The 17,367-nt window shown below is 34.7% G+C and overlaps 1 protein-coding gene across 2 annotated transcripts in view; it reads right to left on the bottom strand.

Annotated features, from left to right (window-relative positions):
- The window catches only part of CEP170 (centrosomal protein 170), a 67,464-nt gene extending 50,619 nt beyond the window's left edge, over positions 1 to 16,845 (bottom strand). For both annotated transcript variants that reach the window (XM_056486298.1, XM_056486299.1), the window contains exons 1-6: positions 16,705 to 16,845; positions 11,751 to 11,840; positions 7,981 to 8,059; positions 7,349 to 7,407; positions 7,072 to 7,234; positions 4,288 to 4,422 (exon numbers count right to left, since the gene is read on the bottom strand). In XM_056486298.1, the coding sequence (XP_056342273.1) occupies positions 4,288 to 4,422; positions 7,072 to 7,234; positions 7,349 to 7,407; positions 7,981 to 8,059; positions 11,751 to 11,840; positions 16,705 to 16,809 (631 nt within the window). In that variant the 5' untranslated portion in view covers positions 16,810 to 16,845. The remainder of the gene's footprint in view (positions 1 to 4,287; positions 4,423 to 7,071; positions 7,235 to 7,348; positions 7,408 to 7,980; positions 8,060 to 11,750; positions 11,841 to 16,704) is intronic.
- Between the last annotated feature and the right edge of the window lie 522 nt (positions 16,846 to 17,367).

Here is a 17,367-nt window from a genome sequence, read left to right as displayed (position 1 = left end):
CTCTGACATTAGCAGATATGATTACACTTTCTAGGACTTCCTGGGGTTTTTTAAAGTCTTATTTCTCAAGTTACACACACAAGTAGTCAGAATTTTAACATTTTACTTGCTAACCCGGACAAGAATCATAAGTGTCTATGCTATTCAGATGTACAAAAAACTACCTCTGTATATTAATATATCATCATCTGCAATGGCATGAAATCTCACAAAATATTTTGCACAATCCTCAGATTTTAGTGATGCGCTTTTATTTCTGCCTTAAAAATACAGTTTAAAGAATGAAATTTGTAAAAGAAAATTATCTGGAACTTACAAAGCACTTCCTGTAAAAAAAGTCTATAAACCTGAAGCAATATATTTATTTGCAGTAGGTATAAGAAATAGCCAAAATATCACATTTACACATTACCCCAAAATATTTTTAATGATAGTGTTATATTTGGCACTGTGCAAGAGTATATGTAATAAAAGAAGTTGAATTTAGTGCTATTAAATGCTTAATAGATTTTCATCTTTCCTTCCTCTTTCTTTTCATATACCTCCTTTTTATTTCCCACTTACATTATAGGTTTTCTTTTCTGCTTTGTAGCAGAAGTAAACTTCATTATTTAAAGACAAGGTTTCAATGAATACATATAATGATTCACCGAGTATTGAATTGAAGATTCTGTCTTTCAATGATTTCATAACCAATTAAGAAAAAATACCAGAATTGCTCTTTCAAAATAAAAATACAAACCAGCACTGTATATAAATCCCCATCTCTCATAATAAATCACTTACGTACCTACTTTAAAGAAGTTTAAGTGAAAAAACGACAAAACTAATCTTATTTAAATATATTGCTGTGATGGGTCTATAGAATTCTGTGAGCTCCCCATGACATAGTGTGTGCATTTGCTGCTGGAACTTTGCAAAGCAAGCCTTATACTCAGCACTTGCACATATTTCATAACAAAACACTAAAATTCAAGAACAAACTTCTAGGAACTTAACTGCTAATACTGCTGATTAAGCGTCACACATCACAATGTGTGTAAACTCCTACACACACTAATTACACTAATATTTCTTAAATAACTGTCAGCCTGCTTTACCTGAAAATGACAATGTTTCTTAAGTGCAAGGAAGGTTTATTCTGATATATTCTTATGCAATTCTGGAATTAAAATTCATGCCAAGTGGAAAGAATTATTTCAGATTCCTGAAGTCTTCTTAAAACCTTATTTCTGTATTTTCTTAGATTTCTGGTAAAGGCATTATTGACATAACATTCTACAACTACTACTAAGATAGCAGAGATAACAGTTTTTGCTTTCCCAGGAACTGAGAGCCTGAGAGTATAACATATGGCAGTAATAATAATTCCACACTCAATAAACCTGCAAATAACATAGACATTTAACAGCTGTAGCATAAAGCCATGCCAGAGGTGTACACACAACTGTTCATTTTAACACAGACTCATAGATCTATGGCTCAATGAATTAAAACATTATGTATGTCTGAAAAATGTTTCAAAGTGTTCCAGGTTATCCTGCTCTGTCTGTAAATAACTTTCATTAGTGAATTTCTGTCGTGATAGAAATACATTGATAGTAACATTGAAATAATCTTATTAACTTGAGACTATAAAGACTAATTGTCTATAGTTGGCTTAACAGAAACAAATCTTCCACTTCAATCTCCTCATTAAACCTTACCCCATCTTTTAGAATTCAAGTCTTCAGTAAATAATAGTGTAATAAGTCATCAAAGCATGACAGATTTTTAATAGTATTACTTTGTTAAAATGTTATCTGACTTTATCTAGTTTATTTGTTTAAGAATTCACCTGTAATGTACTTATTTTTAGGCAGTTTATATTAAAAATTATGTCCCAGATCAGTGTTTTAAACAATACAATTTAACCCACGAATGAATAATTAGCTATACTGATCTTGAACATTTTTATTAAAGTTTGCTTATATTTTAAAAATATCCAAGCATGACAATCTTCTGAAGTTTCCAATTTTCATTCATACAAGTGTGTCTTTATACTGATTTCCTATTACTATATTCATCTATATTATAAAACCTAAGTGCTTGAAGAAAATGCACAGTAACTTGTTGAAAAGAAGTTAATATTTTCATAAAACAGAACTGTAGGCTAAAGCAGCCCAAAAATCTTATGATTTGCATGAAATTATGGATTGCATGAAATAATTCGTAATGTCTCTTGCACACTTCTACACAGACACAGTGCTCTGAGACTGTGTAAGTGTCCACAGAAGCAAATGTCAACTCTTACATGGTTTGTCTTCTCAGACTCTCTACCAACACTACTAAAAATTATCTACAACAGTCATAAACCAGACTAGTAGAACATACAATTAATGTCTGCTCAGAGATGAGGTGATCACGATAAATAAATCGTTTGTCTATACACGGGATTTTAATTCTACATCCTCACAAATTAAACAGTTCTGAGAAAATGTCAGGTTTTGGATTTTTCTCAGCAACGTCTTCCTTTCACATAAGCTTTTATTTAGCATGTGCTGTTTCAAACTGAATTCCATTCCTGAAGATTTATGAGTCTTTCAGTTTGAGGAAATAAAACCTATTCTTACACTCTTTTTAGATCAATACTATTCATAGGAGATACATTCATGGCTAAGCAAAAGCAACAACATAAATAAAAGGGATTTGTAATACTTTTTTTTTTTAAAAAAAGGACAAAATGTTGTATTTGTCAAGAAGGTTTTGTGCCTAAATTTAGTTTTTCTATAGTATGCACAAACAAACAATTTAAAATAATTTAGAAAATATTAATCTATTTTCTCTATTTGACATTTACCTTATGATGACTTCACTAAGCAAATCATGTCATTTCATGTCATTCACCATTACTGAAGTTCAGTCTAAAACAAACTTATTTTTGTCTACTACTGAAACAGATGGCATCTCCATGATTTGTTTGAGTGAAAGTTGGAATCTTATTTTGCTTGGAACTCAGGAACTAACATAGAAACTAAGATAATCACTTGCTGAAAAATCTCATCATAAAATAAATACAAGAGCATGTAAACCATTTGCTGCAATTTGATGCTTCTGAAAAAGCAATTTAAAATTACAAAACATAAGAACAGGCACAGTACTAAATATAAGCTGGTATCTTGTGTCACACCTTGTTAATGGCATGGCATTGCATCAAAACCACAGACTTCAGCATATTACTTCTCAATAATCCTATATTTAATGAGGGAAAATGAATTTAAATGTTTTTATCTGGTTTCTTTATACTAGTCCAAATTTTTAAATAGACTTACTCTACTGTCTGAATGATGACAACTTCATAATAATATGTAAGAGGTCATTAAAATGGCTGTGGTAAAAAGTTAATTCCAAACACCTTGTTTTTACTACACTGAAGTGTTAATTTAGTTTGATTTACACGTTTTTAGACTTCACTCTAGCTCCTGCAAAATATGATTCATGTTAACCAAGGCAAGTACTATGACAGGAAAAGAGAAATTCTGACCTCAGTTTTTAAAGTACTTTTAAAAATTGCAAACTTAAAACTGTTGGACCTTAAATGTGTGTCTAATGAGCTAAACAAACATGGCTGAATTTTGTCCCAAGCTGAATAAGCTTTAGGTTACTGTCCTTATTAGAATGGCAGTCACTTTATTTATATGCCTGATGATAGATATAAAAGCCTAATTATAGGTACTGAGATTGAAGTTCTGGCAATACAGTGTGTCTAGACAAGCTAGCTAATAAAAAGATCTGCATTAGGGGGGAAGAAACCAGTTTAACTTTAGACTACACAAATCTTTACTCCAAGACCTATGACATGCAATTCCCACTGATACAACATTATTGAATTACAGAAATGAATGTTAGTACAGATAACCTTATATAGCTAAAAGTCAGAAAAATACAAAACACCATTTGTTTTCAGAAATTATTTCAATAAAATATTTCTATGCATATAAAATAACAGATACAAATTGAACTGAAAAAAAAAGACACACTGGTTCAGGTAATGCTATTTGCTATACTTACTGATAGAAAATTGTGTTATATACTAGAAAACTGGCACATTTTATGTGAAACTGATCTCTGTAAATACATAATTTCTCACAAAAATATATTCTTCAACTACCTTACCCCTTATTACGCTTTCATCTATGCAAGCTGTGAAACTTCCAGACATTAATATCTGTTTAGTTCCCTAGTTAAGAATATATGCTGTTCAGTCAAGAGAAAAAAAAAAACCCAACAATAAGACAACACACTTACCTGAAGCCCCTGTCTCAGGCATTTTTTCTTCATGCTTGCTATCTGGCTTACAACCACCTTTTTCATCAGCTTCATCTTCACCCCACCAGGCTGGCTGTCCATACAAAGGTGTCCCACGAGGCATGGCAGAAGTATCTATAAAGCCAGCCCAAAGCAGAGGAAATAACTTCCCTGTTTAGCTGTGATATTTAGGTTAAAATCACACGAAGAGAAAGTAATTTGCTTGGATCATTTCTCCTGGAAGCTGAAGTGAAATGGTTGCATGTATTTGCCTAAATACAAAACAAACTTGGAGGCCAGACAACTGATCTGGGTTCTAAATATAAAAGCTTACTAATGACCTGATCAAAACTTCTGGCACAAATGTTTATGGAAAGGCAGCTGGCAACTCTTATTGTTACCTTGATATATCTGTAAATATTATTTCTTCTTTCAGTTTGAAATCATCAAGATAGCAATACATTCCTAAAAGCTGTCTGCTGCTATTTCTGTGAGAAGATTCTCATTCTTACCCACACTGACCTTTCAATGAAATCTGAACTCACTGCATGAAAAACTGATCAAATTTTGCAATGTTGCCAAGGTTCCAAATTGCTGACAGCTACTACAGAGTCCTGAAAGTTATCTTGTGTGTAAAACATTACTGAGTACAATCAATTTTAAAGGTTGGGGTTTTTTTAAAGGTGTTTGTTAAATTATAGCACAACTAAAAGTGCTACATGGTTAAAAAAAAAATTAAATAAGAAAAAACCCACTGATATGATTAAGATTTCTAACTTGATGTTAAATTGGCTGAGTTAGGTTTAATCTGATCTTCTGGAAGAATACCTCACCCTACAGAGATGGGTTAGCTGTTAGCTGTTCTAGTGTCATACAGATATTCTGAATATATTTTAAAGAGTCTTTCTATAAAAAGATCATCTTTTAAAATCTATCTTAGGAGTTTGTCTGTTACTTTACCCATTAGGAATACAACATTTTTTTCAGTATTTTATACGTTTGCATTCCAAAGATGATTTCATTTCCATGACAAAAGTTTCAACATGATTTTAAGACATTAAGTACTTCCTTTTTACACAGCATTATGCCTTAGTTAATATTAAATTATTTTAAAAACTTGGTGGTTACACAGAGAATCTGTGGATGTTCCATGCCTGAAGTCCTCCAGGACAGGTCGGATGAGGCTTTCAGCAACCTGGTCTAGTGAAAGGTGTCCCTGGCCATGGCAAGGGGGGGGCACCCTTAGTGATGTTTAAGCTCTGTTCCAACCCAAACCATCCCATAATTTTATTCCCATGCACTGCATTAGCAACAGTGAACAGATATTCATTTATTTAGCAATGGTGAGACAATCAATCAACAAAAAGCTTCTGAGAGTTGCACTCAAATATAAATCCCTATGCTTGACTGTTATTTTTAGAAGAGTGAAAAGAAAAACAGAAGATGTGGATGAACCTCCCTCAGCTGTGCTACTTTATGTGCCCTTAACAAGATGCTGGATTAGATAACAAAACAAACAGGTTAATTAAGTATACCACAGAAGCCTGAATGTGGGGAAGAGAATTCTTCGAAGTGAGTCTTCTGGAAGAATAGATGAAACCTAAACAAAACTGTACAGACTTTACCTAAGGAAATCAGACCTAGACAGTTCCATTTTATGGAAACAACAATACCTGATCCCTTACTCATTCTTGTGGTATTTCCACTACACTTCAGCAAGCCTCATGCTGAAGTTCATCAGAGAACCAGACAATGGTTTGAGCTAGAAGGGATCTGCCATGGGAAGGAACATCTTTTGCCAGACCAGTTTGCTCAAAGCCTTGAACACTTCCAGGGGTGGGACATCCAGAAACTCTCTGGACAACCTGCTTGAGTGGCTCACTACTGTCACAGTAAAAAATTTCTTCCTAACATCTAATCAAAATCTCTCCTCTTTCAGTTTAAAACCATCGCATCTAGTCTTTTATCGCTATCTGCCTGTGTAAAATATGCTTTCCCTCTTTTTTACCAGCTCCCTTTAGGTACTGCAAGGCTGCTATGAGGTCCCCCTGGAGCCTTCCCTAGGCTGAACAACTCCATCTCACAGCCCATCTGTTCCAGCCCTCTGCTCATGTTTTTGGCCCTCCTCTGGCCTCACTCCAACAGGTCCAAATCCTTCCCATACTGGGGGCTCAGAGCCGGCTGCAGTACAATCCACACAAAGTCAAGACAACCACAGCACAGCCACCATGACACATTAAATAAATATACACGATGGTGTAGAAACTACTGAAACTACAGTACCTACAAATCTTCAAACCACAATAGGACACTTAGGTTATATCCTGACACATCAAACAATGAATGCTAGGAACTACAAAACCAACAAACAAAACTCCTGCCCATTTAAAAAGGAAAAAAACCCAAATCAACCGAAGGAAAAATAGTGCACTTGGTAGTGATGATGGTAAAAAGTACAAACTGCTTCTGAACAAATACTTCCACTTAAACTGCAAAAAATAGCAATTTCCTGCCAGAAATGCAACAAGTTTGTGATTTGGGCAAAGAGACATTTAAGGATTTTACAAATACCGATTAAATCTCCCTTTAAAAGTTTTCTTAACATGTGGCTGTTATTATAATAAAGACAGAAATTAACTGCAAAATCTATTGTTTATATCTAAACTACAGTTAATTGTTCATATCTGTGAATACTGTCTACAGAATTTCACAAGCATTCTACTGAAGCAAATTAGCATCCTTTCCAAGCTTTTGTGCTTTTGCAACAAAAAAAGTCAACCTTACCCACGGATTTTTCTTCAGATTTCAGTGCTTCTGTAGTTTTGTGGTGCACTTCAGCTGTGGAGTCTGTTACCTTGGACTCTGAACTTTTGGAGCTGCTCTGTTTCGATCCTTCTGCCTCTGAAGATTTTTGGGATAACTGGAGCTGGCTTGTGAATTTTTCATGCTATATGACATTAAATAAAGAAAAAAACAAACCCTCAAAGAGTGAGAAAAAAAATCTTTATGTTATAATAACTATAAAATGACAAAACAACATCCAGGAACTGCACATTGTTACCTTAAGTGCTTCTTCAGGGACTCTCATCTCTCCCCTGACCACAGTAAAAAGATTGTTATGTAGGAAATTATAAGGAAAATACTGAAAAAACTCTGAATTCACAGGAGGATTTTACAGGAAAGCAACAATTGTGCAGCCTATTATGCCACTAGAATGGTGATGGCTTTCAAAATATGTCACTGTTAAGATACTGTACACTATCGTACTCATCAAAGCAAATGAAGTTATTTACTATTTGTAAACAGAACATTGAGTGGATACCTTAGTGTTTTAATAACAAAAGTTGTTTTTTTTTTTATTCAGTAGTTTGCTGAATAATTAATTGTAATCCTATCTGCTTGTATACAACGGCATATGATAGAAATATTGATGTATTTGCCTCAAAGAAAAGCAGTACTTACAGCAACACAGAAGATATGTATTATGTTCAAAATTGTGATTTAAAGTTGAGGTTTCTTGGAGTGAGAGACAATGGAATGTACTTTATCAGTAGTGCAGACCAAGGTAGAATATCCTAAACCCTGAGATTTTCTCTAATACAGGCATTTGTATAGTAATGAGAACACTTAACACAACCATAGTGCTAACAAGACGAGTGTGTCCCGACACTGTGTTTTTTATGACAAGGATATCATATCCAAATCTCAATTTGTCTTCTAACTTCAGAGTGATGTATGTCTGTTCTGGAATCCTCACATCATTCACAAATGTCTGCAGAAATAAATGAAAGAAATACCATTAAATTCCAAAACAATGAAATGAAATAATTTAAATAATTTTATACAAAAGTCTTCAGCACCACAAATTTTCTACTGGTGATTCACAGGGAATTCAAATTGCCAGCTGTTTAACAAGCTATGTCAAAAGAAAGGTTAAACACCAGTTAATAACCAAGCTGCACACTGGCCTTGAAAAATTCCTTGCACATTTAATCTTGTTAGCAATATTCATGGAAGTGTTGATTAATGTTCCTTTGAATTAGCACCTCCATTTAGTATTTTTCTTGTAATTTGCTTTTTCAATCCCAATTAACTGCCAGAATTAATTTATCATCATATTTGTATAGCATTTAGCAGTGGATATGAGAGTTCTGAGGCAGCTTATTTCTAATCATTGTCAAAGGACTTAAGTAAAATATGGATGAAGTTAGTGCATCTCAGTAACACCAAAAATCAGTGATAAGAATTCAGTATATTGCAACCTTACAGGATCATCCTATCTCTGACTTAAAACTTCTACAATATATACTTGTTTCTAAAGAAAGAAACAGTTGAAATATGCCATTCTATAACCACTCTAAAGTTGGAAAAACTTGAATAATAAGTAAAAAAATCCGAATATTTGCATGGTTGTGCTGCACACGAGTCTAGTATAAAATGAACTATGGTTAGAGAGAAACAATCTCCTTCCCCAAAACAGTAAGATGATCTTCCATTTAATTTTCTTTTTCCAAAGGAAAAGAATGTTTATTTCATTATTTTAAAAATTGTTTACCTACTTTGTAGAAAATATCTTCCATGGGAAATAAGAATAAAAGGTACAACTATTTACTGGTTTGTAAGCATGAAACTTTCAGTAATGTTTCAGGCATATTTATTTCACTTTAACATTTTGAGAGTACAAAGCAAAAACCTCTATCAAGACTATCCTCAAGGCACTCTGAATTTTAGTGAACCAACAGAATTTAGGCCACCTTGCAGACATGTATGTATATATGAATGTATGTATTTTTCCTCCCAGGTCAGAGTTCTGAAATTCATGCACATGCATGGCATGCCCAAAGCAGAGAGCTCCAAAAGCTGTGTGTACAGTCTACTGACAGCCTCATGCTCATGACTTAAGTGATGGCAATCAACAACCAAGTCTCAGTTACTCTGCCACTAGAGCTTTAAAATCTCATCACATGCTTTGGGATGCCAGACGAAGCACGCTTGAAAAAACTAGTTAGTATGCAAATAATTTAAATAATTCCCTTCATATGATATCTAAAGTTTATTCTCCAAATAGTGAGAGTAAACTGTGTTTAATCCTTCATAAAGTTTGCTAAGCTTTTCACAATCCAGTCCTGAAACATCAGCGTGAAAGGACTTAGCTATCCTATAAATATTCCTGAGAAGAACATTATTCAACAGGGCCATGGATTGTTAATACTTCTTCTGGTATGTTTTTGAGTTCACAGTCAAAGGCGAAAGTACAGCCGAATTCTACTAATACTAGGGAACTAATAATGACATACTAGCAACATTTGCTTCAGAAAAGATAAATTCCTTCATCTTTTTTTGTATGGAAAAAAAACCCAGGACTGTCCAGAATGGGCCACAACAGACTATCAGAAAAAAAATTTTACTTCATTTAAAACTGATTAAAGTTTATTTTTGCTTTTTTTTCAAATCTAGATGTCCAGGATAAAGACTTCTAAATATAGAAGTCCAGGAAAAAGACTCCTGTAACCTTTTCACTGAACTGAGTGTGAATCAACTATGCATATAAGAATATATATTCAGGCATTAGGGTATCAGGTGCAATTACGAAAAGTATGTATCTGTTCTCAAAAGAGATGGGACCAACTGGAGAGATGCAAAATAAACCTTTTGAAGTATGCAAAATAAGAAAGGGCAGAAGCTGCTGAAGTACTACAAGAGGCACTTGGCTTCTAGAGAGGTGGTATTCTCAGTGGAAACAGCAGCTAGACTAGAAGAATTATCACCAAGTCACCATATGGTACTGAGGCATTGCTCTGCCATACAATTAAAATATGGTGTTACAAAAATAATGTTTTCCCCATTAACCTGAAACCAGGGAAGCAGAGGTATGAAAGAAAAGCACAGTGGGAGAGTGATAGTAAGGAAAACACTGTGAAGACAAAAACCAAGGACTGAACTCCTGAGACTTAACATTCCATGTCCCAAAACAGTGGGAAGAAAGAGTTCCTTTGATGTCTCAGAGTAAACAGCTCTAAAGCAACTGAAGCTTCACCTCAAACTTGAGAATAATTTAGATCAAGTGAAGCAAATCACTGAAAGCTCTTTATCAGAGGCAAAAAAAGGAGTTGAATGAAGGCCTTTTAACATATATTTCTACTAAATTCCAGTTTTGTGACAAGGCAATGAAAATCTGAAGGTATGCATACTGACTACAGGAGTTAACAGAACTAGGGAATAAAATCAAATATCTCAGCAAAAAAATCCTATGTGCTGAACTTATTTTTCATCATTGCCTTGAAACAGCACACCGACTTTGAAAATACAGAGGCATATTAAATATTTAAGGACCAAAATCCTCGTATGTCTACAACTGTTCAAAGGATATAGCCCTTCAGTGGTTTCACATGGAGTTGAGACCAACTTTGGAAGCTGAGTTAGTTACCTTAAAGTACAGAAAAGCTAATAGAGACACTGACAGAGTTTTATTTCAAAATGCACTTCAAGATCAAAAGGCAGTAACTTGAGAGTTCATCTTCTATTTATTTAAGCACTTGATAAAACTATCACTATCACTAGCTTTCTAAGTATTATTCAAATAAGCAGTCGCAGATGAACTCATGATTTCATTCTGTACATATTCATGACAGAGCCAAACATTTAAAGTTATAAAATAACAACCATAACTAGTGCAAATACACAGTCCATAAAGAAGTATCTAAAGGGCTACAAAATTATAACAAAGTTACTATGTTTTTAATAATTTGCTATAATATCAGAAACTTTTATAAAAAGTGATGCTTGGCTAGACTTCTAAGTATGCAATTCCTAGAAAAGCCTTAGAACATAAAAGTCATACGAAACTCTACTCTTCCCATAACTTTGGATTTTTCCTATATTGGTTTGAAATTACTTGGCACAAATTATTCATAGATATTTTATTCTGAAAAACCAAATGCAAATATAGTATTAGTTAAATTAATTTTAATACCACATGGTTATTGCATAATTATTTTTTCCACATAAAAGGTACAGTTTTACATTCTTTTCTCAATTATAACAAGAGAAAAAGGAATAGCAGGAGAAATAAAATCCTATCTATATAGGATATATCTATATAGTAAAATCATAATTGTACATTTTAGAGATTGAAATATATCAGGGATTTTTAGACATGATATTCAGGATTCTGGGTTTGTTTTTTTTTTAACAATTCTGAAATACATAAGTACAACCTACTTATTTTTACTGTTCTGACCTTTTCCTACTGCCAAGGCCCTCTTATTACTGGATTAACCGCAGTGGTTTAAAAAACATGCAGAGGAAAAACTCTGCAAAGACTATGCCTTTCTTTTGAATGTTCCCTCATTTCCAGTCTTGCATTAAAAAGTATTAATGTACAATTAATAATGGTGTGAAGAAATCCCAAAACAAAGATACAGAATGCTATGGGGAGCTACCTATTTCTGATGTTAACTTACCCCATTCAAGCTGCCCAAATCCTTCACCAAGTGTTCATCTGTAGAGGCATCATAGTTGAGTACAGCATGTTGCTTGTCCACGCTCCGTGACTAAAATACATTAAAGAAAATAAAATAAGGTATTTGAAAACCACATGAAGTTAGTTATGGCTATTTCTTAGAGCAGTTTAATTATTTTCTTTCTACATAGCAAATTTATTCAAACTATATAAAAAAGATAGTTCCACATAAGAAAAAGACAATTTCTAACCCAACTCCAAGTACCCACAGCAGAATTCTAAAACTAATTCAGAATAATTATTTTCTAAATCTTTCCCTAAATATGATGAGTCAAATCCAGATATACCTTATCCAAAGTTTTTATTTTTTTCAGTCTACTCCAGTATCACTGATGTTTAATTTAGTATCATCAACTTCACTTTATTTCTTTCTCTCTCTCCCCCCTTAATTACATGAATCTTTCAAGACATGACTATGATTCTGGGGTGTTGCTGTTCTCTCTCAAACACACCATTTCCTGTCATGCATCTGGGATAATTACCATAGTATACAAGCATTCAAAGTGTCTCTCCTTGATCTCAATTTCCTGAACCAATTAGCTATAGCCTCTTCACTAAATGTCTGAGCAGTTCCTGAATTACTATTCATCAGTTCTGACTTTCTCAGTCCTTCCTTAAGCACTTCAGTATTTGTTTATTTATTTAATGAATTCTTTATTTCACATCCAAACATCACCACACTGATGAGGAACAATCCTTGCTACTATTTCATCCAAGAACAGCAGCTCCCTAACAGCCAAGTCTCTCTTTCAGCAGTCACTCCTGGCCAAGTGTTTGCAGCCTGAAGTGCTGATGGCAAGCAAGGGAGGTGGGGCTGGATGTGTCTCCTTCATGCATACATATGGTCAGCACCTGGACATCTTCAAGAGCTCCCAACAGAATGGAGACCACAGCTCATCTCCAGCAGCCCACACTCGATCTTATGTTTGCCAGTAATTCTGCTAGTGCACTGTCACAACATGACCGCGTAGCAGCAAATTCCTTCCACTAGCACTCTTCCTAAATTCAGGTTTGCATCTTCTATCCTTGCTACTCAACTCATTTTTCGGGACTGTATTGCACAGAGAATGGATCATTTCTATCTGTGACTTATGTGTACCAGCATTAGTGGTCTGTCAGTTCTAGGAGTCCTGCCTTACCAAGTGCACTGGCCAGTTCTTGGTATCAGCACATACAACTAGTACTCCAAAGGAAATGTTTTCACTTACTGTAATCCCACAGTTATCACCTCACTCCTACTCTGCTTCTTGAGACTTGCTACTATTATTTCGTTATTTTCAATTTACTTTCTCATTCTTCCTTTCCATTTTATCTTATGACTGCTTTGCTTTCTCCTCAAAGAAGTATGATCAGTTTTCTCCTTATACTTACTATTTAATTTTTAGACTTTTTATTTTGCTCTGCATTTTTGAGGGGTATAATGGGACGTGGCAGGATATCAAAGTGGAGAATAAGGAAGAGACAGACAAATGAACAAGTTCCCTGCCAATATAAGCTGCACTAATATACTACATCAGTTAAGTGTTTTTAATGGCCGATGAAGACACATCAACATGGTTCATTTTCTACTAACTTAGAAATCTTGCAAGTGGAAACAATCTCAATACAATAAAATTCGTTGATGTGCCTGTTCTGCTGAGTCTACAATATCAAGCACAAATTACATTTTTCCGCACTCAAGTGGAACCACTGCTCCAAGAATTACCCTAATTTTATCTAAGCTATTGAAAAAACTTTAACTTCTCTCAGCATTGTTATTCAAATACATACTGTATTATTAATAATTTATTTAATTATCTTTATGTGCTACATCCTATTAAAAATTAAAATTAGAATAGAAGAAACACTAAAAGATCCTCAAAGTTTCATGACACTGTGTCACTTAATCTGAAACACTAAGAATGATTAAACAAGTCTGGGGCTTTTACAGAAACACTGGAAATTCTGCAGAACATCACAGTTCTCCTCAGGTTCAGATTACTTGCGTATAATCGGACTTTTTATTAATTTCAGCTGACATTTACAGATGAAAAGACAGTGCAAGTCTCTTGAATGCCTTTTCTTCCTTTGGCTTTTTTATTGCAGCCTTCCAATCAAATTTAAGGACTTCAAAAATTCCTTCTTGTAAGACTGCAGTGCCCTGGCTGGCAGCTAAACACCACACAGCTGCTCACTCACCCTCCACTGCCCAGCGGGATGTGGGATAGAACAGGAAGAGCAAAAGGAAAGAACTCATGGGTCAAGTTTCAGCAGCAAAGAGGAAGAAGAAAGAATAACTAAAACAAATCAAGTGAGGAGCTGGCAATCACTTCCCACCTCCCATAAGCAGCCCAGGGCCCAGGCAGTCTTTAAGCAGTGGGTATCTTCCCCAAAGTCCCTCCCTCAGTTTTCATTGCCAATTTTCATTGCATTCATTCGCAACACATTATTTGTCAGAGAATTTGGTCATTTTGGGTCAGCTGTTCTGGTTGTGCTCCCTATCCACATTTTGTGCACCCCCACAATGAAGTGTGTGTAGGAGGAGCAGAGTGAGAGAGAATGCCTTGAAACTGCACACACACTGCTCAGCAGCAGCTGAGATAATGGTGTGTTATCAATAGTGTTTTGGTAACAAATCCAAAACATAGTACCATAATGGATTCTATACGAAAAAAACTCCCACCAACCAGCCAGATTCAGTGCAAAGATTTCTATATGCCTGCAGAAATAAGAATCACACAATAATTGCAATAAAAGCCATACGAATATAAAGAGGAAAACTCCACTCTCGGTTTAAAATTTGTAACTGGTGTTATTTTTAGATAGATACTCTCTAATTCAATCCAAACTACTAAGAAAATATTCAGAATACACAAAATAAATGCACTCTTCTTTGCAAATAATACTGATATATTGATAGTGTAGATTTAATTTTTTTTTTTTTGGAAATTACTTCTCCATCAACATTCAAAAAGATTTCTAACCATAAAGATGAAAGAAGGGGAAAATGTAGTATTTATCCACAACCAGGCTGATGTAATGGAGCAGCTAGCTGAACAGGAAGACTTCATAGTATGTTTGAACATATTTACAAAAAAAAGGCAAATCTGTATTCCCAGATGCAAACAAAGCCTCTTAGAACAATAGTGTTAGGTAGAGATCTGAGGTCTATCAAGCATGAAACAGAGTAGAAATTCTTTTCATTAAGGCCTCTATGTTTTCTGTCAAGCAATTATGAATAAAAGCATTAAATTAGCTTTTCTTTATCATGTATTGTCTACATGCTTTGCAGTAAGAGAACAACCAAGTTGTCAAAAGTGGAAAGGAAAGTCTTGCACAAAGAACTATACATACAGAACAAGAACACATTATTAGCTTCTCCTTTGGTGGGTTCCTCCCCCTGCAGCACTACATGGTGTTACAGTCATGCTGGCATGCAGACCTAAAATAGCAGCAGGCTAAAAAGAATATTATTGAAAATCACCAGGACTCTTGATTCTTTTTCACTAACTCTGAAGTAAATACACAACAAATAATGGTTGTAAATAACTCAAATCTATTCACAGTATTAATCAAAGAGGCAGCTACCTTTGAAGGTGAAGTTCTGTAACACAAAAGAATAAATGTTTCTCTCTAAGTACTGATCTACTACGGATGGCATTCCAGAAAAGAAAGGAGACATTCAATTATTTACAGATAACAGTCCTCTTAAACAAGTTAACAGTAAAATATAAGCATTTTTGGATTATAACCTACTGGGCAGGAACCAGTGGGGTGGGGCTTTTTGGTTGCTTTTCTTTTGTTGTTGTTTTGGATGCTGATGAGTTTATCTGCATGCTTGTTGTTTGGTTGTTTGTTTGGGTTTTTTTTAAATACTTTCCACATAAATTACCAAGACATCATCCTACCTGCTGTTAAAGAGAAATTAAGAGTATTTTCAACTGCTTTCTAACATCAACAATAAAATATCTGAATGCCTTCTGAGGCTGAAAGCCAAATGCAGTTTAGTAGAGACGCTACACTGTGAGTAATAAATGCAGGATTACATCTCTAAGTATTTCATTTGCAAGTAAGATTCTAATTTGGCCAATAATGGCTGCGTACACAACTTTTGGGAATGAAAACTCTAAAACAAAGTATTTTATTGAATGGTAGGAAGTGTTGAGAATGTTAGTATTGAAGCTGAATCTTCCTTACATCTCTATAGTAAATGACAAAAATTTAAGAAATTCCCAAAATACAACCATTAGTCATTGTAAAAAAAAATTAGAACAAGGCAGCTCAGAGGACTACAGCTTTGGCAGAGCAAAGTGCATGGAACATGCAATATGGCTACATAACAACACAGCTACACACATCTAAGACTTCCACAGAGTGATCCTCAAAATTGAGGAAGTTACTGAAGGATCAAGCTATTTTGACTTGTGTATTTTCAATTCTATTGAAACTGAGTCATTCAACTTCCTTAGAGACAGAGAAATACTCTTCTCTATTAATTTCATTTTTCTTTGTACACACAATCAAGGCATGGGGACAGAGATCAAGTCATGTGACTAAATTAGATTACAAGCTGCTGAAAAAAGAAGGCTCCTTTCAAAAGCATCCAGCTCTCTTATCACATTTTACGGAACACAGTCTACTTACTTTACTGATCATGAAAAATTTATTTCATCTTCTATCCTTGCAAGCTGCATTTGACTTATATCAAGAGAATGTGATCCTCTGTACTCAAGCAGTAACAGCATGATTGACAGCAATACATTTAAATTATTTTTTTTTTCTAAGGACACAAAAGATTCTTCAAAACAATCGCTCCCCGAACATCTGGGGAATTTATTTTTCAAAAGGAATGCATGAAGCTGGTGCATTGAAGTTCACGATTTGAGCAGTTGCACATGGAAGGCTGAAGCAATTACCTGTAACATCAGCTCACAGTCATCTCTCCCAACAAAAATCATTTCTCGTGGCAGCCTATGTCGGGTGCCTCCACTGCTCACCAAAAACCAGGATGTTAAGCTCATTTTCTGCTTAGCTGATAAATCCTTGGCAAAGCTACGTCATCCTGCAGTGAGAAAGAAAGAGAGACAGAGAAATTCATTTTAGTTATTTTTAGCTACAGTTTCTGCTCAGCAAACACTGTGAGCAGAATACAAAAAAGCCTCTGAAAATACAGCATTCTCAATAGCATGTACTGAATCCAGCAATCACAGGAAGCCACAGGCTTCAGATTTACACAGTCTCAGGCTCTGCTTCATGCAACTAGGCAGATCTAATTGGTAATCTGCAAAAGGAACAAGCAGCTAGCTAATGTCAAAGTTGTACGTCAAGCTGTCAGAAAGCTTTTAGCATTTGACCACTAATTACCAAGACAATTGCTACAATAACGCTTCACTATCACAACCAATAAACAATGTAGCAAACATTCACAAAAGACAGAAAGTAACTTGCACGTGTGTCCTTACATTTTCCTGTGAAAAAGAACTACCTCCTCTGATTTAAAGCTCAAGTCCTCTATACAGCACCAAATCAAAGAAGCTCTAATTTAATGGAACTTTTGCTCTTATTTATTCTTAGTTTTT

The sequence above is a fragment of the Oenanthe melanoleuca genome, chromosome 3, assembly GCF_029582105.1.
Source record: "Oenanthe melanoleuca isolate GR-GAL-2019-014 chromosome 3, OMel1.0, whole genome shotgun sequence".
In the NCBI taxonomy this organism is placed as follows: Eukaryota; Metazoa; Chordata; class Aves; order Passeriformes; family Muscicapidae; genus Oenanthe; species Oenanthe melanoleuca.
Note: the sequence above shows the minus strand (reverse complement) of the source record. Positions and strands in the feature narration are given on the sequence as shown.